The 27,399-nt window shown below is 47.0% G+C and overlaps 1 protein-coding gene across 1 annotated transcript in view; it reads left to right on the plus strand.

Annotated features, from left to right (window-relative positions):
• Window positions 1-27,399, plus strand: part of LOC311228879 (protein Z-dependent protease inhibitor-like) — a 39,839-nt gene that overhangs the window by 8,138 nt on the left and 4,302 nt on the right. Inside the window, exons 2-5 of the mRNA XM_084314841.1 lie at window positions 15,840-16,157; window positions 18,636-18,911; window positions 19,720-19,993; window positions 23,861-24,008. Of these exons, the coding sequence (XP_084170967.1) occupies window positions 15,857-16,157; window positions 18,636-18,911; window positions 19,720-19,993; window positions 23,861-24,008 (999 nt within the window). The 5' untranslated portion in view covers window positions 15,840-15,856. The remainder of the gene's footprint in view (window positions 1-15,839; window positions 16,158-18,635; window positions 18,912-19,719; window positions 19,994-23,860; window positions 24,009-27,399) is intronic.

A 27,399-nucleotide genomic window follows, 5' to 3' on the forward strand; every position in this document is an offset into this window, starting at 1 on the left:
GCGAATGCATAGTCTATTCGAGAGAAGGTTTTGTGTCTGGCTGACAGGTGAGAGTAATCCTTGAGGGTGGGATTGGATAAGCGCCATAGGTCTGCGAGCCCCGTGTCCTGGGCCCACATCCTGAGGGCCTTAGAGGACCGTTTTTGGTCGCTCGTTTCAGAGGACCCGGACCTATCCATCTCCGCATCCCAGCACGCATTAAAATCGCCACCCACAATGAGAGCGTATCCATTAAGTTCCAACATATTCTTCGTGATTGTATTATAGAACGCTGAATCAAATGTGTTAGGAGCATACAATGCTATTATTGCCATCTTCCTATGAGAGAACTCAACTTTTGCTATAGTAATCCTTCCCTCCGTGTCCGACCACACGTCCAGGACTTTGATATCAAGGTTACGTCTTGTAACTATGACGACTCATTTCGTCTTATCATCGGCTGAGGATGAGGAGATAACGTGATATTGTCGATTTGCCAGCCTTGACACATCACCTACCAATAAATGCGTCTCACTAAGGAGAGCAATGTCAATATTTCTTCTCTTCAATAACCAAAGGACACTGGCACGCTTGTGTGGGGCATTAAGACCTCCTGCGTTCCAAATTAAAATATTCAATTTAGCCATGGTCGAGTTTGTCTAAATGCGTAGAGAACATACCAGTGCAGCCAGGCTGAGTACAGAGGCGCTGATCCAGGCGGGCCCAGACGGTCAATCTCAGGAGTTCAGAGGAGGAACAATCACACACATATAAGACAACAGTACATAAAACACAGAACAATACCACCCCAGTTACAACCCCCCCTCCTTCTACTCTAAACTCTAACCCACCCGTCCTATTATTAATACCCCTATACCCACTCTCCAATCCCCTCCCTATGCCCCATCCATTAAGGATGGTCATCTTCCTCTCATTACCCACTGGAGTCATGGATCCAATAAGATGTTCTCCACTCCGACCCCCCTCTAGATAAACCCCTAATTAAACCCCCACTAGTCCAATAAACACAAATTAAAATTAAAATTAAATTCAATAAAGATATCGGTCGAAAACCACCGTGAGCCTTGGCCCTAACACGAGGCAACTATAATGGAAGAAATAGCCATTATTACAGGGCTGTACGTTAACTTTTTTTGCACATAGCACTGGTGCTACAGAGGTTGATCGTTTTGTAGCACAGGCCAAAATCTTGTAGCACAAGTATAAAATGTGTTATATTTGTAACAGTCACAAATGTGCCTATTGTATTTGTGTTATTTAGTTGCAGTGCCATGTTTGGCTGTCATTTTATGCTGACAAGTTGACGTCACACAGCCAGACACGCTATGTGTAAGGAATTATGGGATTTGGTGTTGGGTGTATGGACTCTACTAGGGGTGGGAATCACCAGTTTCATCACGATACGATACGATATAGATTCTTTGGACAACAATACGATATTTGCTGATATATGCCACGATATGATACGATGCAGGTGCCTGCAATCGATATGAGACGATATCATAACATAAGCCCATTTAACACAATCAGTAACATTTAGATCAACTCAAAAAAGGCAACGGAAATATCATTTGACATTTTTATTTTTGACCTCTTCCAGACTTTTAAAGGAAAAACAATCTATTGTTTTTAACACTTTGACTGCCATGAAACGTCTTTTCACGTCATTGCTGGCCATGCTCAAGTTGCCGGGGGACGCTGTACAGCGTCCTTATATCAATATTTCAAAAATCTGCGATCGGATTCATATGTCCCCTCCGCTGGCCTGAGATCCACCAGCAGGACCCACTGAGCTCTCTGGCGGTTCAGGAGCGCCATCTGGTGGCCGATCGGCGCAATCGCCAAACAGGATGTTGAATAGAGGTTGTCATGACGACCGTAGTACTTCCGGGCGCTCGCTATAGTTCATGGGACTCTGGCTTGTCACGCTACACGGTGATCGATTGGCGATAACTCGATAAACAACATGATTTGGACGTATATACCATTATACAAGCTGGAGATGGACCGGGTAAAAATATATCCCATAATGATAAGATTTCTACTCGACGATTGTTGTGAAGGATCAGATTAAACCGAATATATATATTTATTTATGGATATATATTTAATAGTATTTGTATATCGTTTGATATCCCCTGTATATTCCTTGTACATATACACTGAATATCCCTTTAGTCTACTAACAGCCCATAATAGTTTCATTCTACCATTGGACGAGAACCTGGCGCCAGCAGCCAAGCCCCTTGGTTCAAGTTCAATCGTGCCGACGAACATGTCGTTACAAGCCCGGTTCCGCGTAGGAATACGTCTGGCGAAATACGAATGGTACTATTTGTTCACAGCGCATATATATATGGCGCAAGTAAAGTAGAACTTTCTTTTAGTCCATTAGTCCTTTACCCTCCAACTAAGTAACAGACGTGAAGCCTCACCCACGACGCACGTGTGGTGCAGTATGGCCTACTTGGCCTCAGAATAGGCATTGAGACATCGTGTGGATTAATAGTTGAATTGTCATAGTTTGGCACTATACCGTCGAGTGGGACGTATTTCTATTAAGTTAATAATAGTCTATTATGTATGGTGCATCGTTCGGTTAGAGTTATAAAGTGAGCAGTACCCCCATCGTTCCTGACGTTATCTGGAGTCTTAACCAGGCTGGGCAGACCACGTGTGGTGCTTGCATCCGAGGAGCTCTGGGCCAGGACGAGTGGACCTGTACATTGGATTACTTCACCCGGACGACGACGAGCCCTACACGGCTTGGATTATCTACGTGCTTTGGGTGCTTTGATTATGCCATGGATAACGGCCAGCACTGCTGAGTGTTGGAACTACCCCCCCGAGAGGAGTCCAGGTGAGACGGCGCTCTACCCCGAGTGAGGTCGCCTCACGTCTCTTCGTTGTGGACCGGCAGCGACCGTCTACAAGAGGGCCCAGCTGTATTCATCTGCGGACCGAGGTTCTGTGGGCACCGTGTTCAGCACTCTGAATTCTCCCAAGAAATCGTCGGCCAGATGGGATATCGCCAGCGGCTCTCCTAACCCCCCCCCCCCTACTGTCTTACAACCAGCGGGACCCCCCCTTTAGTGTATCCAGCTATAATCATTTAAGTACCATCGCTATAGTTCCCTAAAGAACCAGGTTGTATACTTGCTCCCTGCGTAACCAGAGATTGGACATTCAATGTTGATTTACCTACGAATACTCATTTGCCTTACAAGTGCATTCAAATCATAAATGTCATTAAGTGAACGTTGTATATACCCTTTGCTATATAAAATATTCGATGTATACATTTGTGTGGACTTCGTTTCATCAGGTGGGAAAGTGTTCATCATATCTACATCATGTACTGTGTGGCCAGTATTTAAAGTACATAAAGCCGGTAGTGGTTTAATGATACCATACTTATCAATACAGTCAGGGAATTGTACCCCTCAGTTACAATTGGTCCTTCGAGCCGGATGGTAACTAGTGTAATATTAATATAGTGTTATTAATATTGAAATGGCCTATGATGAACACTCCACGAAACGGTCCTCCTAACGTAGAACGCCCGCAGCGCAGACGACAGCCACCTCAGTACTTAGAGGATTACGCTGTCAGTCAACTACCTAGCCTTCGACAAACGGTAAACGCGGTAAAAGTAGAAAGTAAAATTATGTCTGCCCTTAACGACCAGGTTACCCCGACCACAGAGGCCCTAGTGGGTTCTAATGTAACTGACCAAGCTCACGGTGGGGACCAGGAGGGAGCTGACATGCCTTTACCCCCCGCCAATACCGAAGAAGTAGTCCCCGACCAGCCCCGGGAGGAAGACAACCCTACAGAGAGAGAACTCTGCACGGAAGAAGAGGAGGAGAGCGCCGAGGAAATAGAGCTCCAGGACTCCCCAACGAGTACAGCCAGGAGCGGCTCACCCAGGAGCGGCTCACCTCTACAACCGTCTTCCCCCAGCGAAGCGGAGAGGATGCTATCACAGGCGTTCCTCGTCAGCCTGACAGCCTCTACCGAACGCGATCGACTTCAGGGTGAACGCGATCGACTTCAGGGTGAACGCGATCGACTTCAGGGTGAACGCGATCGACTCCAAGCACAGACGCTTAGCGAGCGCGAACAACTCCAAGCGCAACGACGGAGCGAAGAAGAGCGCAGACGCCTGGAGATGAGACGCCTTCAGACGGAAGAGAATATGGCAAGAGACCGGGCCGACGCCCAGCGCGCCGCTGCCGGTGCCCAAAGAGAAGCAGATCTCATCCAGCGCGAAACCGAGCGCGACAGACTACAGGGCGAGCGCGACAGACTACAAGCCGAGCGCGACAAGTTACGGGCGCGGCTAATGGAGCGGCTGATCCCCAGGGCAACACCCTCTCCCTCCGCCAGGGGTTCAAGGAACTCGTCGAGACAACAGTCAAGGGCAGCGCCTCCTAACCGAGCAAGCGACCCTGAACTTGACCAACAGACCAAGCCTATACCCCCCGCAGACCCCCTTCCCCGACCGGTCCAAGCGAGACCCAGCTACAAGGAAGGAGCGGCATACACTGCGGAGAAGCTAAATAAACGACTACAGGATCTAGAGGACCTGATAGAAGAAGAAGAGGGAGAGGAGGAGAACCAAGCCCGACGACAGCACAGTACTCCACCGGACCAGGAGGTCCAGTACAGCCCAGGCTATACCCCCGCGGCGCTGCGCTACAGACCCCCGACTCTATTCACGGGTGAGCATGACGCACGACCAGCCCCGAGGAATAGCACCTGGACCAGCGGGCCATGGTACCCTGCCGGTACCAGCCCACAGAGAGGCGCAAGAGGAGACTCGCCTAGGAGGCCTCTCCCCCAACGCTCGCCGATGTATCAGCCATCCACGGCGTCATACATTGCCACACCGACCACCAGACGGAGTGTGTACAGAACACTCGCCAGACAATATGACCCGTTGGGATGTATTCTACCTTACACCACCAGGGCAAAGATGATTGTACGAGCACTATGGGACAAGGACCAGGGCTGGGACGACCCAATACCCGCACACCTTGCCTCCACATGGAGAGAGTGGGAGACGGAACTCCGCTCACTCCCAGGCGTCAATATACGCCGCAGCTACTTCCCACCCGCAGTGAGGCCAGAGACATGCAAGATGGATCTACACGTCTTCAGTGACGCCTCCGAAGTAGCCTATGGATCGGTGGCCTACTTGCGTGCCCAAGAGAAGGGAGGAGAGATACACACTGCTTTCATCCTGGCTCGCTCAAGAATAGCCCCACGAAAGCAACAATCTATCCCGCGTCTAGAGCTCTGCGCAGCCCTAGCAGGAGCGCATCTAGCCACGTTAATCCAACGTGAACTCACCATTCCGGTGCACAGAACAATCTTGTGGTCAGATTCCACGACAGTACTCACATGGATCAAGTCTGATTCATGCAGATACAAAGTCTTCGTGGGAGTCAGAGTCACCGAGATTCAAGAGTTAACAGAAGCAGCGAGCTGGCGGTATGTGGACACCAAACGCAACCCAGCTGACGTCATCACCCGGGGAATGTCCCTAGATGACCTCACCCGTCGCAACATCTACAGTGACGGACCAGAGTTCCTCCAGCTCCCGGAAGAAGAGTGGCCTACGCCCACCCCACGGGAAGCGAGTAAAGAGGAGGCTGAGAACAAGAAACCTATGTTCTGTGGACTGAGCACAGTCGCCTCCACAGACCCCAACATAGATGATTGCATTACCCTACAGAGTGCGCAGCTAAAGACATTTCTGCGGCACCACCCAGAGATTCAGCCCACTGCCGACATTTCAGCAGCTGACTACGAAGAAGCAGAACTTCTTCTACTACAACGAGCCCAGAGAGACTCGTTCCCCGATGAGCTAGACTGTCTACAGGGAGGAAAGCCCGTCCCATCAGACAGCAGACTGCTCCACCTGGCACCCGAGAGCGACGCCCATAATCTCATCAGAGTGGGTGGTCGTCTGCGGAGAGCCCCCGATCTACCGGATGACATTAAGTACCCGATAGTCTTGAACAGCCGACACAAGGTCACAGAGCTGATCATAAAGAAATACGACGAGGATGTACACCACGCAGGAGCAGAGAGAGTCTTCGCGGAGATCAGACGTCGATCTTCAAAGAAGAGAAGCGGTGCGACGCTTCCAGCGAACCTGTCTAGACTGCCGAAAGTGGCGCGCGCAGCCCAGCATACCCCGGATGGCTGACCTACCTCCCTGTCGCCTCCGACTCGGTGACAAGCCATTCCACTCCACAGGCATGGACTGTTTTGGCCCGTTGTATATAAAGAAAGGAAGAGGAACCGAGAAGCGGTGGGGTATTGTATTCAAATGCATGACCACCAGAGCGATACATATCGAACTCCTTCCGACCATGAGCACAGACTCATTCCTTATGGCCTTCCGAAGATTCACATCACAGAAAGGAAAACCGTCTACATTGTTGTCTGATCACGGGACAAACTTCAAAGGCGGAGAAAGAGAGCTGAGAGAGAGCTTCCAAGCTATGGGCCCAGAACTTAAGACCCACCTCGCTCCATCCCAGATTGACTTCCAGTTTAATCCCCCGAACGCACCCCACTTCGGTGGAACCTGGGAACGAGAAGTACGTTCCATAAAGACAGCCCTGTACGCCGTGCTTGGGGCCCAGACTGTGGCGGAAGAAGTCCTAATGACAGTCCTCACGGAGATCGAGGGAGTATTGAACTCCAAGCCCCTCGGCTACGTCTCCAGTGATGTAGCAGATGTCGACCCAGTCACCCCCAACACACTCTTGATGGGGAGGCTGGACCCCGCGCTACCCCAGACAATGTACAGGCCTGAAGAAGCGAACGGCCGAAGAATGTGGAGGTACAGTCAAGTACTAGCTGACAAGTTTTGGAACAGCTTTCTACTCCACTACCTACCGTCTCTACAGACCCGCCAGAAGTGGGTAAAAGAGAGAGACAATTTGACAGAAGGAACAGTCGTCATGATTATCGACCAGTCACTACCCAGAGCTATGTGGCCGGCTGGCCGCGTAAGCAAGGTGATCACCGGTGCCGATGGCAAGGTCCGAGCAGCCGAGGTGCTCGTCCAGGGGCGAACTTACACACGACCCGTGGCGAGGCTAATAGAACTGCCCAGACTCCCAGACACTATCGATGACGACCATGACCCCATGACTTTGTGAGTTGACTGACCCTTACAGCGGACCTTGAGTGGTAGACAGTGCGGTTAATCTGTCTCTGCTTAGCTAATTAGGTGGGACTAATTAGGGGGCGGCTGTTGTGAAGGATCAGATTAAACCGAATATATATATTTATTTATGGATATATATTTAATAGTATTTGTATATCGTTTGATATCCCCTGTATATTCCTTGTACATATACACTGAATATCCCTTTAGTCTACTAACAGCCCATAATAGTTTCATTCTACCATTGGACGAGAACCTGGCGCCAGCAGCCAAGCCCCTTGGTTCAAGTTCAATCGTGCCGACGAACATGTCGTTACAAGCCCGGTTCCGCGTAGGAATACGTCTGGCGAAATACGAATGGTACTATTTGTTCACAGCGCATATATATATGGCGCAAGTAAAGTAGAACTTTCTTTTAGTCCATTAGTCCTTTACCCTCCAACTAAGTAACAGACGTGAAGCCTCACCCACGACGCACGTGTGGTGCAGTATGGCCTACTTGGCCTCAGAATAGGCATTGAGACATCGTGTGGATTAATAGTTGAATTGTCATAGTTTGGCACTCTACCGTTGAGTGGGACGTATTTCTATTAAGTTAATAATAGTCTATTATGTATGGTGCATCGTTCGGTTAGAGTTATAAAGTGAGCAGTACCCCCATCGTTCCTGACGTTATCTGGAGTCTTAACCAGGCTGGGCAGACCACGTGTGGTGCTTGCATCCGAGGAGCTCTGGGCCAGGACGAGTGGACCTGTACATTGGATTACTTCACCCGGACGACGACGAGCCCTACACGGCTTGGATTATCTACGTGCTTTGGGTGCTTTGATTATGCCATGGATAACGGCCAGCACTGCTGAGTGTTGGAACTACCCCCCCGAGAGGAGTCCAGGTGAGACGGCGCTCTACCCCGAGTGAGGTCGCCTCACGTCTCTTCGTTGTGGACCGGCAGCAACCGTCTACAAGACGGCCCAGCTGTATTCATCTGCGGACCGAGGTTCTGTGGGCACCGTGTTCAGCACTCTGAATTCTCCCAAGAAATCGTCGGCCAGATGGGATATCGCCAGCGGCTCTCCTAACCCCCCCCCCTACTGTCTTACAACCAGCGGGACCCCCCCTTTAGTGTATCCAGCTATAATCATTTAAGTACCATCGCTATAGTTCCCTAAAGAACCAGGTTGTATACTTGCTCCCTGCGTAACCAGAGATTGGACATTCAATGTTGATTTACCTACGAATACTCATTTGCCTTACAAGTGCATTCAAATCATAAATGTCATTAAGTGAACGTTGTATATACCCTTTGCTATATAAAATATTCGATTTATACATTTGTGTGGACTTCGTTTCATCAGGTGGGAAAGTGTTCATCATATCTACATCATGTACTGTGTGGCCAGTATTTAAAGTACATAAAGCCGGTAGTGGTTTAATGATACCATACTTATCAATACAGTCAGGGAATTGTACCCCTCAGTTACAACGATGATCGCCCAACGGCGCGCGGAGACTGGGGTGAGTTTCAGCGTGTAACGTTACCGTCTTCGATACTAACTGCTATTATCAACATTTGACCCACATTAGATGATTGGTATAACGCTGCCCACGGAATTATAAACGCCCCCTCGCCCATCCGGTCAACATCAGATGACGTGTAGTAACTTCTAGAAGTACGTCTAGTTGGAATTTTTTATATCGCGCTGATTGCCATCAAACTGTATTTCATCATCAATATAATGCATTTGGGGCTATATATCACGTTCTGGAGAAAGCTGCAGAAAGAGATGAAAACATACTTATACATTAGACCATACTTTACTATGAATATGTGAATGAAAAAGTTTAACGTTGCTACACAATGAACAATACATATAGGACTTTGAATGGGCCCTAATAATGGCAATGTAGCAATAGAATTTAAAAAGTTATAGCCCTGCAAAGAAGGGGACTTTCTCCATAGACAAATAGCGCTGGCAATCTATGGTATATCATGAATTTAACCTTAGGCAACCAAAGTGTTAATACACATAGACCTCCTGTTCACTGTAAAGTGCCACGTTTTGATATATTGAGCTTTAAACTTTAAATTAAATGTTTTGGAACTCGCAACACGCAACCGTTTTATGTTGCATGATCATGAATACATTTATTTTGTATTGTATTTTTTATGTTTAAATATCAACATTATCTGTCCACCCTCAGTACATTTACTATCAATATATAATATACTTGTCTGACTTCATGTGATCTTTCCAAACGCACACACACACACAGAGAAGGGAGAATGTCTGCCCCCTCCCTCCTCCTCACTCTGCCCGTCTGCTGTTCTCTCTATATAAATATGGCTATGAACAGCTTGTTGTTAGCTCATGCTAACGTAACGTTCATTTCGGACTTTATGACGCGAGGATTGCAAAGCATGTTATATGCATTTGACCCGTTGCCGAATAAAACAGCAGGGATTTGTTTTGGGTCGCGACAACACTATCTACTAGCTCTGTTTCAATGTCCGCGTTCCAAACGCTGCTGAGACAAGTCCTGCAGTCACCTGCTGTGTTGTGAGCTGAGCCGAGCGGATATGAGTCACTGCTCGCAACTCGCGGGGATATTGTTCGCTAGGGATTATGGGATTTGGTGTTTGATATATGGAGTTTTACGCAGAAGGGACATTGTATTTAATCGTACAAGACTACAAGTACCAAGTGGATAGCGGGCCATCGCGGGCCATCGCACCAGTGCTATTGAAGTCAATCCTTTCATCGCACAGACTGACGTCAGTGTCGCACGTGCGACATATATATCGCACTGTACTGCCCTGATTATTATATAATAACTCAACATCAACCCTGTAACCATCCTCTTCCGAGTCTGTGTATCAATGTCGCAACGTTATAGCATAAATGGATAAAGGAAAATTCAAAACAAAATCAAAGCATATCAGCAGTTAGTCTAAGGTAGTATCGGATCACAGTTAAATTGCTCATTCAAATGCCATTAAAACAGCGACAATAAGAGGAAAAGGAAAAAGAGGGTTATGGCTAAAGTGCAAGCAAAGCTAAACCTGACCCAGCCTGTTATCACATATTTTATGTATATTCGGTCGAGAGCCAACGTGAGCCTTGGCCCTAACATGACAACTATAATGGAAAAATAGCCATTATTATATAATTACTCAACATCAACCCTGTAACCATCAACCTCGGAGTCTGCATATTAATGTCGCAACGTTATAGCATAAATGGATAAAGGAAAATTCAAAACAAAATTAAGGCATATCAGCAGTTAGTCTAAGGTAGGATCGGATCAGTTAAATTGCGCATACAGATGCCACTAAAACAGCGATAATAAGAAGAAAAGGAAAAGAGGGTTACGGCCAGAGTGCAAGCAAAGCCACACCCGACCCAACCTGTCATCATATATTGTATGTATATTCAATCGACCTTCTACTACTGGAGCCCAAAGCTCAAAGCATCCTGGATATAAAAATAAAAGCATACAAGAAGTTAGTTAAGGACCCGATCACCATTAAACTGTGCAAACCTATGTCACTTGAACAGCAACAACAACCAAAATACATAAACATTATCGGGTCTCGAATGTATCGACGCGGGTGATAGCCACAGCCCGTTAGCCAGCCCGAGGCCAGCGCGTAAGCTAGTGGTGAATCCGGCTAGCACGCTAGAGTCTGTTATGTACAATGTTCAGATAGCTCGTTAGCCTCCAAAGAGCTCGGATGGGCAGCGGATAGTTAGCCTGTCTGGGCCTGACATCAAGCATTTGTGAATAGTCCGCAAATAAATATATCAATGTATTTAGGTCCACAACGCCAAGCCACTCACCCGACAAAGCCATCAAGCCACTGTCTCGGCCAACCCCCCGAGATATTCCTCCGCTTTGGCCAACGACCAAAATGAGCGACGGTCATCGCCCTTACATAGCACAGACAATCTTGCGGGGCGAATAGCGTAGGCCTCAAGCCCAGTTTCCATAGCTTGGCCATGACCAGTTTGTATTCGCCCCTCTGTGCCTGAACCTCCGGCGTGAAGTCCTCGAAAATGGCCACTTTGTGATTGTCGAGACCCAGATCCCCCCTTCTGGCCCGGGCCGACCGCATGATGAGTTCTCTCTGCTGTAGCCTGTTTAGCTTGACGATGATGGGCCTCGGCTCCTTGCCCACACCAGGACTGGTCTTGCCCGCTCTGTAGGCCGACTCACACAAGGGCGGATCGGGAAAGACATCCTTCCCCAGTATCCTCTGCAGCAGCTCCGGCATGTTCTCCGAGAGACGTCCTCCCTCTCTGCCCTCCGGTACACCGACAATCCTGATGTTGTATCGTCTCTCCCTGGACTGCAATTCCACAATTACCGACTGTAGTTTGGCGACGTCAGCTTGTGCAGCCAGCAGGGAGCTCTCTAGACCCGCCACCCTCTCGCCTTGTTGAGAGGCCTCAGCCGTTAGCGAGGCTACTTCGATAGCGTTAGCTGTGGTGGCAGCGTGCAGTGACTCCATCTTTTCTTTCAACGGGCCCACCGCCAGCCCGATCTCCTCCGACATTGCCCGCCGAAAGGTATCAAAAAGCTCCGCCTGCGCTTTCAATTGTGCATCGGCGAAGCGTGCCTCAAAGTCCGCATGGAGTTTGGTCACGACCGAGAGAATTTCACTTATCTCAGGCGAAAGCGAGGACGGGCCCGGCGCCATTTTGCCGGCTGAAGCGTTGTTGGCTCTGGTTCCCGGCTTCGACATCACGAAAAGTCGAAAAAAGGTAGATGAAAGTGGTAGATGCTCGACCACTCAACAAAAAGATCAATAAGAAATAAAAATAAAATAAAGACTAGTGGGGTGACAGTGTTTTCCGCACAATAATAGGGAGCTCCCGTGAAACACGTCTCACCCCATGAACGCCTGGCTTTGCCCCCCCCCCCCCTTGGCTGGTAGATTTAAAAAACTACCAGCCAGGCAGAATCTTTACCAGCCAAAAATTATAAATAGCTTTTTAGTATATCGCCATGTGTTATTATTACTATAATACTCTCATATGCTATTTTCAATTAATATCATAAACAACATAAGGAATATTAGCATAATTCTTTGTGGACTGAAGGAATGCGTCAGTGTTAATAGTTTTAAATGCAAATAATTTATTGAAACATAGAAGTGGGGTCGGGACACATCATATTATGTTATGATGAATTGAAAATGGGGGACCCTGATGTAAACAAGACAAGTCTTTCTCTGGTCTGCATCCCCTTAACAATTGTATGTATTGAGCTGTACTGTACTGTACCCATTCTGCAATCTGTTAATAAACTTTTCAATCAATCACACACACTGTTTCAACTCACCACCCCGCATCATATTGTAGTCTAGTCTGTCTTCAAACTTCCACTCCTCTCGAAACTTTTTTATATTTGAATATCAACATTATCTGTCCATCCTCAGTAATCCTCAGTTTACTATAATATACTCCTGACTGACTTCATCGTCTTTCCAAACGCACGCACGCACCCCCCCCCCATTTCCACACTGTCTGCTGTTCTCTATGGCTCTGCTCTGCCTCTGATAACGTAACGTTCATTTCGGGCGATGTGGGCATAAAGGAATGGCGACGGTGCAAAGCATGTTAGATGCACTTGACCCGTTGTGAGAAAAAAGTTGAAGTCTGTTGAAGTCCGAACATTTAAATATCTCCGGTCATAATGTCCGGTGAAAATAATCCCCTCTAAGCACAATTTGATTATTTGAATTGTATTAAAATAGGCTAAAATTAAATAGCCTATGCGATGAACGAAACAATCATTACATTTGTTTCATCGTTGCTTCACCAAGCAGGTCTAATAATGACAACGATGTTGTCAGCGGGAGCTTGGTGCTGGATTTTGCGAGAAGCATCCAGCTGCAGAGCCACAGAACCCACCAGCTGTGCCCGCACGGTGCAGTACTCTAATTCAGCCATTGGCAATTCAGCTGTTGGGTGGGGGGCGCTGCTGAGCGGTCCCCAGACCGGAGCTGAAAACACTGCTGCTCTGTGGCTCTGCAGCTGCATGCTTCTCGCAAAATCCAGCACCAAGCTCCCGCTGATGCAGTGGATTTTGTTAGCCGCCAGGTGGCGGGCAGACCTTAATTTCTAGTCGCCAAACATTAAATCTACAAGCCAATGGCGCTTGGCGTGTGGCTATTTTGTTCCCTGCACAGTAGCCAGCTGGAATGACGGTAGTGTCACAGTAGCCAGCTGGGATGAATGTAGTCTCACAGTAGCCAGCTGGAATGACGGTAGTCTCACAGTAGCCAGCTGGAATGACGGTAGTGTCACAGTAGCCAGCTGGGATGAATGTAGTCTCACAGTAGCCAGCTGGAATGACGGTAGTGTCACAGTAGCCAGCTGGAATGACGGTAGTCTCACAGTAGCCAGCTGGAATGACGGTAGTCTCACAGTAGCCAGCTGAGCTGGGATGAATGTAGTGTCACAGTAGCCAGCTGGGATGAATGTAGTGTCACAGTAGCCAGCTGGGATGAATGTAGTGTCACAGTAGCCAGCTGGGATGACGGTAGTGTCACAGTAGCCAGCTGGAATGATGACGGTAGTCTCACATTGCTCCGTTAGATAAGATAACATAGTTAATTTAACAGTTTACCACCAGGAAGTTGTACTCAAATGGCAGACCAAGTGGTAAATATCAGTGGTAAACTAACCATGTGGTAAATAAATACCAGTGGTTAACTAACCAAGTGGTAAATACCAGTGGTAAACTAACCATGTGGTAAATAAATACCAGTGGTAAACTAACCAAGTGGTAATAAATACCAGTGGTAAACTAACCAAGTGGTAAATACCAGTGGTAAACTAACCAAGTGGTAAATACCAGTGGTAAACTAACCAAGTGGTAAATACCAGGGGTAAACTAACCAAGTGGTAAATACCAGGGGTAAACTAACCAAGTGGTAAATACCAGGGGTAAACTAACCAAGTGGTAAATACCAGGGGTAAACTAACCAAGTGGTAAATACCAGGGGTAAACTAACCAAGTGGTAAATACCAGTGGTAAACTAACCAAGTGGTAAATACCAGGGGTAAACTAACCATGTGGTAAATAAATACCAGTGGTTAACTAACCAAGTGGTAAATACCAGTGGTAAACTAACCATGTGGTAAATAAATACCAGTGGTAAACTAACCAAGTGGTAATAAATACCAGTGGTAAACTAACCAAGTGGTAAATACCAGTGGTAAACTAACCAAGTGGTAAATACCAGTGGTAAACTAACCAAGTGGTAAATACCAGGGGTAAACTAACCAAGTGGTAAATACCAGGGGTAAACTAACCAAGTGGTAAATACCAGGGGTAAACTAACCAAGTGGTAAATACCAGGGGTAAACTAACCAAGTGGTAAATACCAGTGGTAAACTAACCAAGTGGTAAATACCAGTGGTAAACTAACCAAGTGGTAAATACCAGTGGTAAACTAACCAAGTGGTAAATACCAGGGGTAAACTAACCAAGTGGTAAATACCAGGGGTAAACTAACCAAGTGGTAAATACCAGTGTTAACCCTTTCACTGCCACACAACAGCAGGTTAACCCTTTCACTGCGACAATACACAGAAGGTTAACCCTTTACTATCACACTACCGACGGTAACCGTTGGTATAGTGTGATAGTAAAGGGTTAACCTTCTGTAGTGTGGCAGTGAAAGGGTTAAACTAACCAAGTGTTATCTGACCTGCGGTGATGAGAAGGTGGTGTGATCGTCTCTACCCCCCTACCTCAAATGGATCTGAGCGGAATTACATACAGTACATGCACTTCATCCAAATGGAATATGACTCTGATATTTTGAGCTCCGAGCTCGCATTGACATATTTAGCCTTTATCTTATTTTCATACCAGTGCTTGTTTCCCTATGCTTTTTCTTTTGTTGTTGTTGTTGTTCTTAGCTCTATTTTATTTACTTAAAAAAAAAGATTTGTATGTACCTTAGTTGCTATTGCATGTACATATTTGTGTTTTATTACATGTATATGGCCTGTTTTATTCTCCATCCATAGTAAAACTATATTATCACTGACATCCAGTTGGGGGATCCCCTTTGAACAGCCCATCTGAGGTTTCTCTCCTCCTCCACATCGCCTGTGGTGTTTTTTCCCCTATTGCTAGGTTTTTAGTGAATTGTTCCTCATCTTCATTGGGGAATGTCTGGGAGTGTTGCATATTTCGATTTTATGGTGGTTTTTTGTTCTTGATTTATTGTGATGTTTCTTCTTGACTTGTTCAAAGAATCCAATCTAATCCACTTTATTTATAGAGCACATTTAAAAACAACCAAGTTGACCAAAGTGCTGTACAAGTCCCACAACATAAGATAAAAACACAAAAGAAAATCAAAAATAATAAAAGCATATACAATTATGTCACATAAAAAGGCAGGTCTCTCAAAAACGGTTTTAAAAACCAAAAGCCAGAGGAAATAAATGTGTTTTGAGGCGTGATGTGAACACCTGCAGAGTGGGGGGGGGGCCTGCCTAACATGCAGCGGCAGCTCATTTCAAGAAGACTTGGGGGCATTACCTTGTGATTTCAGGCTTTACAAATACATTTGATTTGATTAGAAACAGTGATGATCACTGTGATCATGTTGTTTCTCTTGTTCCAGAGAGCGGCGGTGGAACCATGACGAACCCCATCCCTCTCCTCCTGTGGGTCTCGGCGCTCCTCGCCGCACACCACCACACAGCCACCGCGCAGCAGGAGGTCAGCGTGGCCGAGATCCAGGACCTCAGCCGGAGGAACGCCGACTTCGCCGCCCGGCTGTACCGCGCCGTCGCCAGCCGGACCGACAACAACGTCTTCCTCTCCCCGCTCGCCGTCTCCACCGGTCTGGCTGCGGTGATGAGCGGCGCCGAGGGGTCGACGCGCCAACAGATCCTCCACGGCCTCGGCCTCACCTCCCTGGATCCTCTGAAGGTCCCAGGTACTGTAGGGCAGAATCTGACTTGACCTCCCTGGATCCTAATTATTTTTTAAATGTTACTTGTCCTTTCGGACAATATTTTTTAAACATTTTTTATCCACTTTTTCTCCCATTTTTTATTTTTCTCCCATCCCAATTTCGTATCGTCCAATTCAACCCTCCCCTGTCTCGAACGCTGTTTCTTGCCTCCCACAAGCCGGCTGCAATGTGGACTAAGTCATACATAGCACAAGTCCCCTCCGATACTCGAGGTAACAGCAGTCGCATCTTTTCACCTGCGCAGCTCGATCTCTCAGTGGCGAGGAGTAACGCGTGGGAGGCTCACGCTGCCCCCGACACTTCCTGATTCTACTGCGCAGGCGCACCAACCGACCTGTAGGAGTCGCTGTCCACAACGCCCGATCCCCACCCATCAGTTTCCCACCCCCTAATACGGCCAATGTGTATTAGTACGGACGACCAGCTAAACTGAAAGCAAATGTGGAGCGCTGGGCTCGAACTGACGAGCCCACCGTCTCCAGTATTTGTGGTGAGCGCCTTGCCCACTGCACCACGTAGCCGCCCACAAGTTATGTTTTTTCTAGGTTTTTATTGATTTTTGCTACCGGGTAGTCCGGTAGAGAGAGAGGGGAGGAATGGGAGATAGACCGGGGAAGACATTTGGCAAAGAAAGCGCCCCCTAATTATTCTTTATTGTGATCGCAATAAGGCCTAGCAATATTCAATTTGCAGGAGGATGTGATATTTGATAAAGGCATGAAATGTGTTTGTCCAACATACCGTTCAACAAATACCATCAGAAAACGTAAATAAATCTGACACTCCAAAGGAACGCAGGATAGGCGGCTCTGCCCTCCTGCGCACGCAAACACGTATTTAAAAGCAAGTATACCGAGACCCTTAGAGTACAACTGCCTCAAAAATCTCCCAACAGTATAAGCGACAGTGGCGACAGTGGCTCAGGAGGTAGAGCAGTCGTCTGGTAATCAGAAGTGTCCTTGAGCAAGACACTTAACCCCTAACTGCTCCCGATGAGCAGGTCGGCACCTTGCACGGTCACCTCCACCGTTGGTGTGTGAATGGGTTAATGTGAGGCACAAGTTGTAAAGCGCTAGCGGCTGGGTGGCGTAGCGGAGATTGCGCTCGTCACCAATGCAAGAGACTCCGGTATCGAATCCCAGTCTCAGCATTGCCTTCGGCTAATGGGCCGGCCGTCGTACTGGCACATTTGGCAGAGTCAGCGGGTGGAAAGTCGATGGGTGGGGATTGGATGTTGTGGACAGCGACCCCTACAGGTCGGTTGGGAGACGCCTGCACAGCAGAGACAGGAGATGGCGGGTGTAGTGTGAGCCTCCCACGCGTTACACCTCGCCAATGAGAGTCCGCACTGGCAGGCGAAAAGATGTGACAGGCTGCCTCCTCGTGTGCCGGGGGGAACACGTGATGCATGCTTCTATCCTCTCTACAACCGACCAGTCAAGCAACGTTCAAGACAGGGGAGGGGAGAATTGGATACACGAAATTGGGATGGGGGAAAAATAGAAAAATGAGGAGAAAAAGTGGATCAAAAAAGCGCTTTGGATAAAAGTGCTACAGTATATAAATGCACCATTATTTAATCATTATTATAAGTCAAGTCAAGTAATTTATTTATATAGCACATTTAAAAGCACAAGAGCCAACCAAAGTGCTGTACAATCAAAGCTTAAAATCAATGTCCTAATATAAAATACACAAATACAAAAATACAAAAAGGCACAGCAGGACAAGACAGTACATTCAGAGAATAGGACAGTAGGACAACACACGGATAGGGGAACACAAAGTACAGTAGCACACAGGGGACAGAGGAGCATAAGAAGAGATACAAGAGGGAGGGGGCAGGATAAAATTACATGGGAGTGTGTGAGTTAGGGTGTGGGAGAATCAGGGTTTATTGAAGGCCAGGGAATAGAAGTGGGTTTTTAGACGGGCCTTAAATGTCTCCAGCGAGGGGGCAGATCGGATCTCCAGGGGAAGCTGGTTCCATAGCTTGGGGGCCACGGCCTTGAAGGAGCGATCGCCTCTCTTTTTGAGTCTGGTGCGGGGGGGGGACCAGCCGAGCCTGGTTGGAGGATCTTAGTGACCTGGGTGCTACGTAGGGGGTGATGAGCTCTGTGATATATAAGCTGCATAGAGTTAGTCCATCTTAAAAGGGCATTTTAGTCTAGAACTAGGCTTAAGCCCCGTCTGTGAAACCGGCCCTAAACGTCTTTTTATAATGACATCATACCTCAATGACCGCTCCTACCAAGTGTCATGGAGAGGGACCCTGTCTGCCACCCGCCCCCTGCCCCCTGTGGACGGGTGTCCCCCAGGGCTCGGTCCTAGGACCCCTTCTCTTCTCCCTCTATCTACACTAACTTGTAAGTCGCTTTGGATAAAAGCGGCAGCTAAATGACTAAATGTAAATGTAAATTCCGTCCTACTGCGTTCCAGATCTGTTCCAGAGCCTCAGGGGCGCCGTGACCCCGAGCCAGGGTGTCGCCGTGTTCCCCGCCCAGGAGTTCAGCGTGTCCCCGGCCTACATGGACATGGTCCAGACCAAGTACGGCGGGAAGGCTCAGAGCCTGGCCTTCATCAGCCCCCAGGAGGCCCGGGACACCGTCAACACCTGGGCCCTGGGTCAGACCGCGGACCAGGTCAAGGACTTGGTCAGCACCGTGGACGCCCAGAACCAGAGGCTCCTGCTCGCCACCGCGGCATACTATCAATGTACGGCACCATGGCGCTGTGTGTGCGGCCTTACCGGGCGACAAGTACCGTCCTGCTCACGTTTAAACCATTTCCTCCTGCACCCACACCCCTTACCCTAAACAGGGTTCATATCCTACCCTCCCCCCACACACATACAGTATATATACACATTTTATGACCTTTTTATTTGACCACTATGAGTAGCATAGATGTTTGGTAAGGGGATTGGATTTCTTCATTGAGAGCTTATCCTTCATCATTAGGGCCCAAGTAGACGCCAATCTCCTCTTTGTGCGTTCAGTAGAAAGATATCCAACTGCAAGCTAGCCTAGCATAGCACACATTAATAGAAGCCGATACGGACCACTAGCCTAGCTGTTGGCCAAAAACACCCCTCTCTGGGTTTTCAGCTAGGCTAGCTGGTCCGTATTTGCTTCCATTTATTTGAGCTAAGCTAGGCTAGCTTACAGTCTGATAGCTTTCTACTGAACGCACAAAGAGGAGATTGGAGATTCAAACTTTATTTATACTCGATAATACACTGAGTAATTAAACTCATTTACAGTGCCGTCGAGATGTTAAATACACAAGTGTCACGGTGTGTTAATAAATTCTTAAAAAAAGACAATCAGAATAATTAAAGAGCACATTTAAAAAAAATATTAATAATAATAATTATATTTTTAACTCATTCAGCGCCAGCGTGTATCCCCATCCCTGCTGTTAAATATCCATCTTCCTGTCTGACCCTGAAGCATTTCCCATATTGTGTAGAGTGTGTTCTTTTTTTAAATAACAAAACATTTACAAAAATCTGTCCTCCCAGGTCAGTTCGCCCAGGCCTTCAACGCCAGCTTCACGCAGGACGACCGCTTCTACGTGGACAAGTACCACATCGCCAGCGTGCCCATGATGTTCCGCGCCGACAAGTACTACCTGGCGTACGACCGTTCGCTCAAACTGGGCGTCCTGAAGCTGCCCATGTCGGACGGCGCCGCCATGCTGGTCCTGCTGCCCGACGAGGACGTGGACGTGGGCTCGGTGGAGGACGAGATCAGCACCGAGCGCTTCCTGGCCTGGGTGGCGCAGCTCAAGAAGACGTAAGTGGTGCTGTGAGCGCGCGGAGCGGCGGAGGGGGGAGTGTCTCTCGGGAGGAGGAGCGACAGCGGCTCAGGGGGCCAGCGGTGGCCTGAAGGTTAGAGAAGAAGCGCGGTTTGTGACCGGAAGGTCGCCGGTAGGGCTGCAACGATTAGTCGACATAATCGACGATGTCGATTATAAAAAATCGTTGATGAGGAATTGTTGCGTCGATTAGTCGTTAAAAAAAAAATAATAAAATATTATTATTATTTATATATATTTTTTTGCACTACCTATCTTTGTGAAAGTGGCTTCTCAGCTCTGGTCCAGCCAGCTGAAGACTTCTTAGCTTAACATAACAGACCGACAGTAAGTTTGGGGGAACTAATGGGATAACTGGGGATGTTGTTGACAAGCGTCTCAAAGTCTGGGGTGATGGTAGACAAAGCAACTCTGAGGTCATGCTCAATGTCCAATCTGTTCCTCTGCTCTGTCTTCAGCTGGACCAAAGCTGAGAAGCCACTTTCACAAAGATAGGTAGTGCAATTTTTTTTTTTTAATTATATATATATTTTTTTTTAATATAATTTTTTTTCGATTAGTCGACTAATCGAAAAAATTATAGACAGATTAGTCGACTACCAAAATAGTCATTAGTTGCAGTCCTAGTCGCCGGTTTGATCCCCCGGACCGGCAGGAAAAATCTGGGCTGGGGAAGTGAATGAATAACTCTCTCCCATCCCCCTTAACGCCAACCGCTGAAGTGCCCTTGAGCAAGGCACTAAACCCCCAACTGCTCCAGTGGAGTTGCTCAGTGGCCAACGGTGTCAGACTGTGGTTGTACTGGGCGGCTCCCAGGTGGCAGACTGTGGTTGTACTGGGCAGCTCCCAGGTGTCAGACTGTGGTTGTACTGGGCAGCTCCCAGGTGTCAGACTGTGGTTGTACAGGGCGGCTCCCAGGTGTCAGACTGTGGTTGTACTGGGCGGCTCCCAGGTGGCAGACTGTGGTTGTACTGGGCGGCTCCCAGGTGTCAGACTGTGGTTGTACTGGGCGGCTCCCAGGTGTCAGACTGTGGTTGTACTGGGCGGCTCCCAGGTGGCAGACTGTGGTTGTACTGGGCGGCTCCCAGGTGGCAGACTGTGGTTGTACTGGGCAGCTCCCAGGTGTCAGACTGTGGTTGTACTGGGCGGCTCCCAGGTGTCAGACTGTGGTTGTACTGGGCGGCTCCCAGGTGGCAGACTGTGGTTGTACTGGGCAGCTCCCAGGTGTGAATGTGGAACTGTGTTGAGTGTCAAGCAGGGCGTAGCTGAAAAAGAGCATCTGTGCTCAGCGAACCTACCCTGGGTAAATAAAGGTTAATACAAACAAAAACAAAAAAAGGAGGTAGAGCGGTCGTCGGAAGGTTCCCGGCTCGATTCCGGCAGCTTGTGGAAGTGTCCTTCAGCGAGACACTTAACCCCCTGAGTCCCACCTCAAGACCCACCTGTTCAACCTCGCATACCCTGACCCTCCAACCCCTGCATCACCTACATTCACACATCTGTACACACCTCCTAACGTCACGGTGACCAAATGCGTCCACATTTTTATAGGATTCTATCACATTTTCATAACAATAGCACCCTGCGCCGTTTTCATTGAGGTTTCTTACAAATTAACAGTGTTTTATTTGTCCTTTATATGCGGATAACATTCAAATCTTAAATTGTACCATTATGTTCCCGTTTAGACAACAAACAAAATGCTAATGATGCACTTTTGTTAAGATAATTGGGTGACCATTCTCGATCACTGTACTCGGGTCCCATTAATAGTTTAACGCTGTTCAGATCGCGTCAAAGAATAGACGCGTCCCAGTGACCTGTGACCTGTGCTAAAGGTCTTGGGAATTGTATTAATTTTGTAGTTTTCACATTTTCACCTTTTTAAATTTTAAACCAATGCTGCCATCTACTGACAACAGAAAGTGTTGTGTAAGTTATAGTATAACGTCAACTTGAGACCCGCACTTCCGTAAACACCGTCGCCCAAAACACATTCTAGAGATTCCCACTTTTTACTGGTACATAGGTTCATATCTAATAGTCTTTAGATGACTAAATATACAATAGATGAATACTCATGAAATTTGATATATATATTCCCAAACGCTGACGGTAAAAAAAAGCCTGGATGTCGCGCAAAATGGGGGCGTGACCGAATTTGGTCCCAGACAATAAGAGTGACTGAGATTGGTCTACGTTCCGTTATATGTATACTATTTATTTTAGTTTTCTCTGTTTTGTCTCTAAGCTGTCTCCCTTTCTCTGTAGTATTCCCCACCATGTTGTCATTGTGAAAGTCCATGTACTGTGTTTGTCCATGTAATGCAATGTCTGTAAAGTGCTTTGAGATACTATATGCAAGGCGCTATATATCAAATAAATGTATTTATTATTATTAACCACTCCCGATGAGCAAGACAGCGGCTCGGGAGGTAGAACAGTCGTCTGGTAATCTGGAGGTTCCCGGTTCGAATCCCACTCATCCCGGGGGCAGCGCGTCGAAGTGTCCTTGAGCAAGACACTTAAAACCCCTAACTGTTCCTCTGCTTTCAGTCCTAACTGGAGGAGATGCCTAACTGATGGATGTGTGTGTGTGTGTGTGTGTGTGTGTGTGTGTGTGTGTGTGTGTGTGTGTGTGTGTGTGTGTGTGTGTGTGTGTGTGTGTGTGTGTGTGTGTGTGTGTGTGTGTGTGTGTGTGTGTGTGTGTGTGTGTGTGTGTGTGTGTGTGTGTGTGTGTGTGTGTGTGTGTGTGTGTGTGTGTGTGTGTGTGTGATCATTTTGATGTTCTGTCATTATCCTTGTTTGTCTTGTTTCTTTGTTCTTGAAAAACAATAAATTATCAATAAATGATATGTATAAAAGAGGGAAACAACATAGAATAGAAATACTTTAATCATCCCGAGGGAAATTTGACACTACAAATCGCTCACAGTAGACATTTAGACAGAACAAAGTCACGAATAAGAATAACAAAACAAATTGCCTAAGAATAAAATAGGCCTAAGAATAAGATAATAATAATAGAGTACGGACCGGGATTCACATTTAGTGTGTTATGTATATACATTCTAGTATAAAATATACAGTAAAAATATACAGCTTGTATACATGGTTGTATATTAACCCTTTCACTGCCACACTACAGAAGGTTAACCCTTTACTATTACACTACCGAGGGTAACCGTCGGTAGTGTGATAGTAAAGGGTTAACCTTCTGCAGTGTGGCAGTGAAAGGGTTAACATGCTGTTGTGTGGCAGTGAAAGGGTTAACCTTCTGTGTAATGTCGCAGTGAAAGGGTTAACCGTTCGGTAGTGTGGCAGTGAAAGTGTTAATGGGAAGGCGGCCGGGTAGCGCAGCGGACTAAGTGTCTGTCTCCACAGAGACAGTGGGATCGAATCCAGCTGCGGTGCCTCCGGGTTGGCCGATCGTCCATACTGACACACAATTGGCAGTGTTAGCGGGTGGGAAGCCGGCGTGGGTGGGTCCTGGTCATTGTAAACAGCGACTCCTACAGTTCGGTCGGGGGCGCCTGCACAGCAAGGGAAAGATCTAGGAGAGGTAGTGTGACCTTCCACACGTTACACTCTCCCAGTGAGAGTCCGCGCTGCCAGGTGAAAAGAAGCGGTGGGCTGGGTACACATGTGTCGGAGGAAGCATGTGATAGTCTCCGCCCCCTCACAGACCGACTGTGGGGGGTAAGTGCGCAACGACCAGGAAGGGGATTGGGAATTGGCATAACGACTAACATTGGGATGGGAGAAAACCGGAAAAAGAAGGGGGAAAAAGATAATAATTAAAAAAAAAATAGTGTTAATGGGTGACTGTGTGTTCTTCTCCGCAGTAAGCTGGAGGTGCAGATGCCCAGACTGCTGCTGGAGCAGACCTACTCCCTGCAGGACGTGCTCCCGGGCCTGGGCCTGGGCGAGGCCTTCCAGGACACCGCCGACCTGTCCGCCATCGCAGGGGTCACCACCCTCAAGCTCACGGAGGTCAGTGTTCTAGCGTCATGCTGCGTTCCGTTTACAACTCCGAGGGTCGGGAATTCCGACGTCCTACTAGGAAAAATCAAATAAAGCGGTGCGTCGACACAATAGTTCCTGTATAGGGTTAACCCTTTCACTGCGACAATACAGAAGGTTAACCCTTTCACTGCCACACGACAAAGGGTTAACCTTTCACTGCCAACTTTGTCGTGTGGCAGTGAAAGGGTTAACCTTCCTGTATTGTCGCAGTGGAAGGGTTAACCATTTGGTAGTGAAAGGGATAAGCTAAAGTCTTACACCGGTCAACAAGCAACGTTTGCATGGCTTGTAGTGGAGTAATACCATACGTCAGGGCTATTCAACTGGCGGCCCGCGGGCCAGATCCGGCCCGCGGGATGATTCTGACCGGCCCGCCAAAGATTACACGGTAATAAATTTTTTTTAATTTTTTTTTAAAAAAAATATATATTTTTTTAATATTTTTCTTTTTTTCTTTTTACTTTTTTTTTTCATGTCAACGTTAACACGCACAATTGAGCCAAAAGTCACTCAATTAATGACAGATTTCATTGATAAATTGAGGGAAAACTTTGCAAGTCGATTTGATGAATTTGACATGTCCAGAGAATTGATGCATTTTGTGAGCAACCCATTTGCCAATGTAGCTGCTATTTCCACAAAAGGACAAGAGTTCCTTGCATCGCTTCACGTTGATGAAGGTCTCCTGCAACTTGAAATAATTGACATGCAAGCATCATCTGCTCTGAAGCAGGCACTTGAGAATGAATCCACCAGACATTCCCCAAAATAAAAACGCTGGCAATATCTGTGCTAACAATGTTTGGCTCAACATACACCTGTGAATCCAGTTTCTCTCACATGAATGCCATTAAAACAAGCAACCGTGCCTCCTTGACAAATGAGCATTTGCATCACTGTTTGCGGGTAGCCCTCACTTCCTATGAACCCTCTTTCTCTGCCATTGCCCAGTCAAAGAAGTGCAATCGCTCTCATTAGATGTGTGTATGTAGGCTAGGCCTGTCTGCCCCCCACCCCCCTGATGTTTGAGAGTTAAGAGTGGACAATAAGTGCTGATAAGATGCTGTGATTTGCTGTTGTTGCACAGACATGAAGCACTTTTTCATAAGCTCAGCTGCACTATAAATGTGTTTTTTTGTTCAAGTGTTGAAGTTAGAATGTTCAGATGCACATCATGCACTTGTTTGTTTTTCTATTTTATTTTTCTATTGAAATGTTGAAGAGGAGATGTTGCAGTTGTTGCACAGTCATAAATGAAGCACTTTTTGCAGGAGATGTTGCAGATGTGGCACATAAATGAAGCACTTTTTTTGAAAAGTATACTACTTTTGCAATGTAGTTAAATAAAAGTTGTGAAAATGTGGTTGCGTGTTGTGTCAAGTGTACATATATTCATAGCACGGGGAGGCGCCGTGGCAGTCCGGCCCCTGGCCCCTTGGATTTCTGACAATGTGGCCCCCTGAACAATTTAGTTGAATAGCCCTGCCATACGTAATGTTATTGAAGATATGACAGTGGTTTTCACAACGGTGAATGACCTATTTCTGTGTTTTAATCTTTAAAGTAAGGAAGCAACGTTGGAGGAAGTAAAGGAAACAACAGAGCAGGAGGGACTGGGAAACCCATGTTACTGACCAGACACTCTATATCAGCAGTATTAACTAGATCAGGGGTTCCCAAACTTTTCAGGCCGCAACCCCCAAATAACGGTGTCAGAGAGCCGCGACCCCCACTATTATAGGAGGTAGAAAATAAAATAAAATAAAAATTATAATATATATTTTTTTTGAATAAATGGAAATGTATGGTTGAAACATGCACACGTTCAAACGCACACACACACTAATAAGCATTGGCGGTTTTCAACCAGGACCGGACTGTGGAAATCATTCAGGCCAGGAAATATAGTGCGAAATATAGCCCCAGTCAGGCCACTTTTTAAGCAGGGGGTCTGGGGGTCCCCCACCAGGACATTTCTTGTTACAAAGACTTCATTTCCTGCATTCTGGTGCAGGATTTTTTTTATTTGTACCCTTTAAATGCCAGTGTTTGTGATGGCATCACAAATTATTGTTAAAAAACAGGCTAGCATATGTATGATTAGCAACAACACTGATTTTTATGGATTTTCAGTTTTTTTGTAATTGAAAAAAATACAATCTTTTATTCAACTTCAGCCCTGATCATAACACCACATATTAATTTTATAATCTAACCCTTTAAATGCCAGTGTGTGTGTGATGGCATATATTTGCAATATATCAAATGCAAAGTAGATTTTTCTGGGGGGGATTATTACAGGCTAGCATGTGTCAATGATTAGCATTGCGGCTCCCTTTGTGTGTGTGTGTGAGAGCGCGCGAGAGAGAGAGATAGTTCTCCAACTTGTGTGAGTTGCAGTGATCTCCTGGTTGTTCCCCACCTAGGTTATCTAACTATTGCGCTGGTGCAACTAGAAACACTGGCCTGGCCTGCTTCTAAGTTCAGTGGCCTGACTGCATTAAAAAAAAAAAAATCCCCGGACATTTAAAAGAAATTGTTTTAATCATCTGGCGACCCTCCCCCCCCCCCCCCCCCGTAGCAGCTCGCAAACCACCTGGGGGTCGCGACCCCGACTTTGGGAACCCCTGCTCTATATCACTGATGGCTGTCAGAATGTAGAGCTACTTAACACTTATTTTAACAAAACAATACCACTTACAGCACCTTTAAGTTATCCATAATACGCCTTCTCTGACTGAATTAACATCACCGTACTGGTTCTCCAACCCTGAGGTCGTCCACTCTGCACGGTGGCGTCACCACAAGCATCGCTCTCGCGTTTCCTTTCATAGAGATGGCAACAAAGTAACCTCAGCTCGGAACTAGGCAAAATCTGCATATGGCTCGCCGACAACAAACTATCATTACACATGGGCAAAACAGAGTCCATTCTCTTCGGTTCAAATAACAAACTCAGCAAAACAGACGGCTTCTCAGTTACAGTGGGTGACAATATTGTCACAAGGAAAGATGAAATTACCTACCTGGGTTCCATCCTAGAGGCTAATCTTTCCTGTGACAAAATGGCATCCAATGTAATAAAAAAAGTCAATCAACGAACTCGATTCTTGTACCGGATCTCCTCCCTGGTAAACAAGAATACCCTGAAGACTCTGGCAGGAGCACTCATTCAAGGGTACTACGACTATGCTTGCACCTCATGGTACCAAAGCACCTCAAAGGCACTAAAAACCAAATTACAAACATCTCAAAACAAACTAGTCAGACTACTGCTTGACCTGACTCCTAGAACCCACCTCACCCCTGCACACTTTGCCAACCTAGGATGGCTTAGAGTAGACAACAGAGTACAGCA

Source organism: Notolepis coatsorum (assembly GCF_963971535.1).
Source record: "Notolepis coatsorum genome assembly, chromosome: 5".
Taxonomy (NCBI): domain Eukaryota; kingdom Metazoa; phylum Chordata; class Actinopteri; order Aulopiformes; family Paralepididae; genus Notolepis; species Notolepis coatsorum.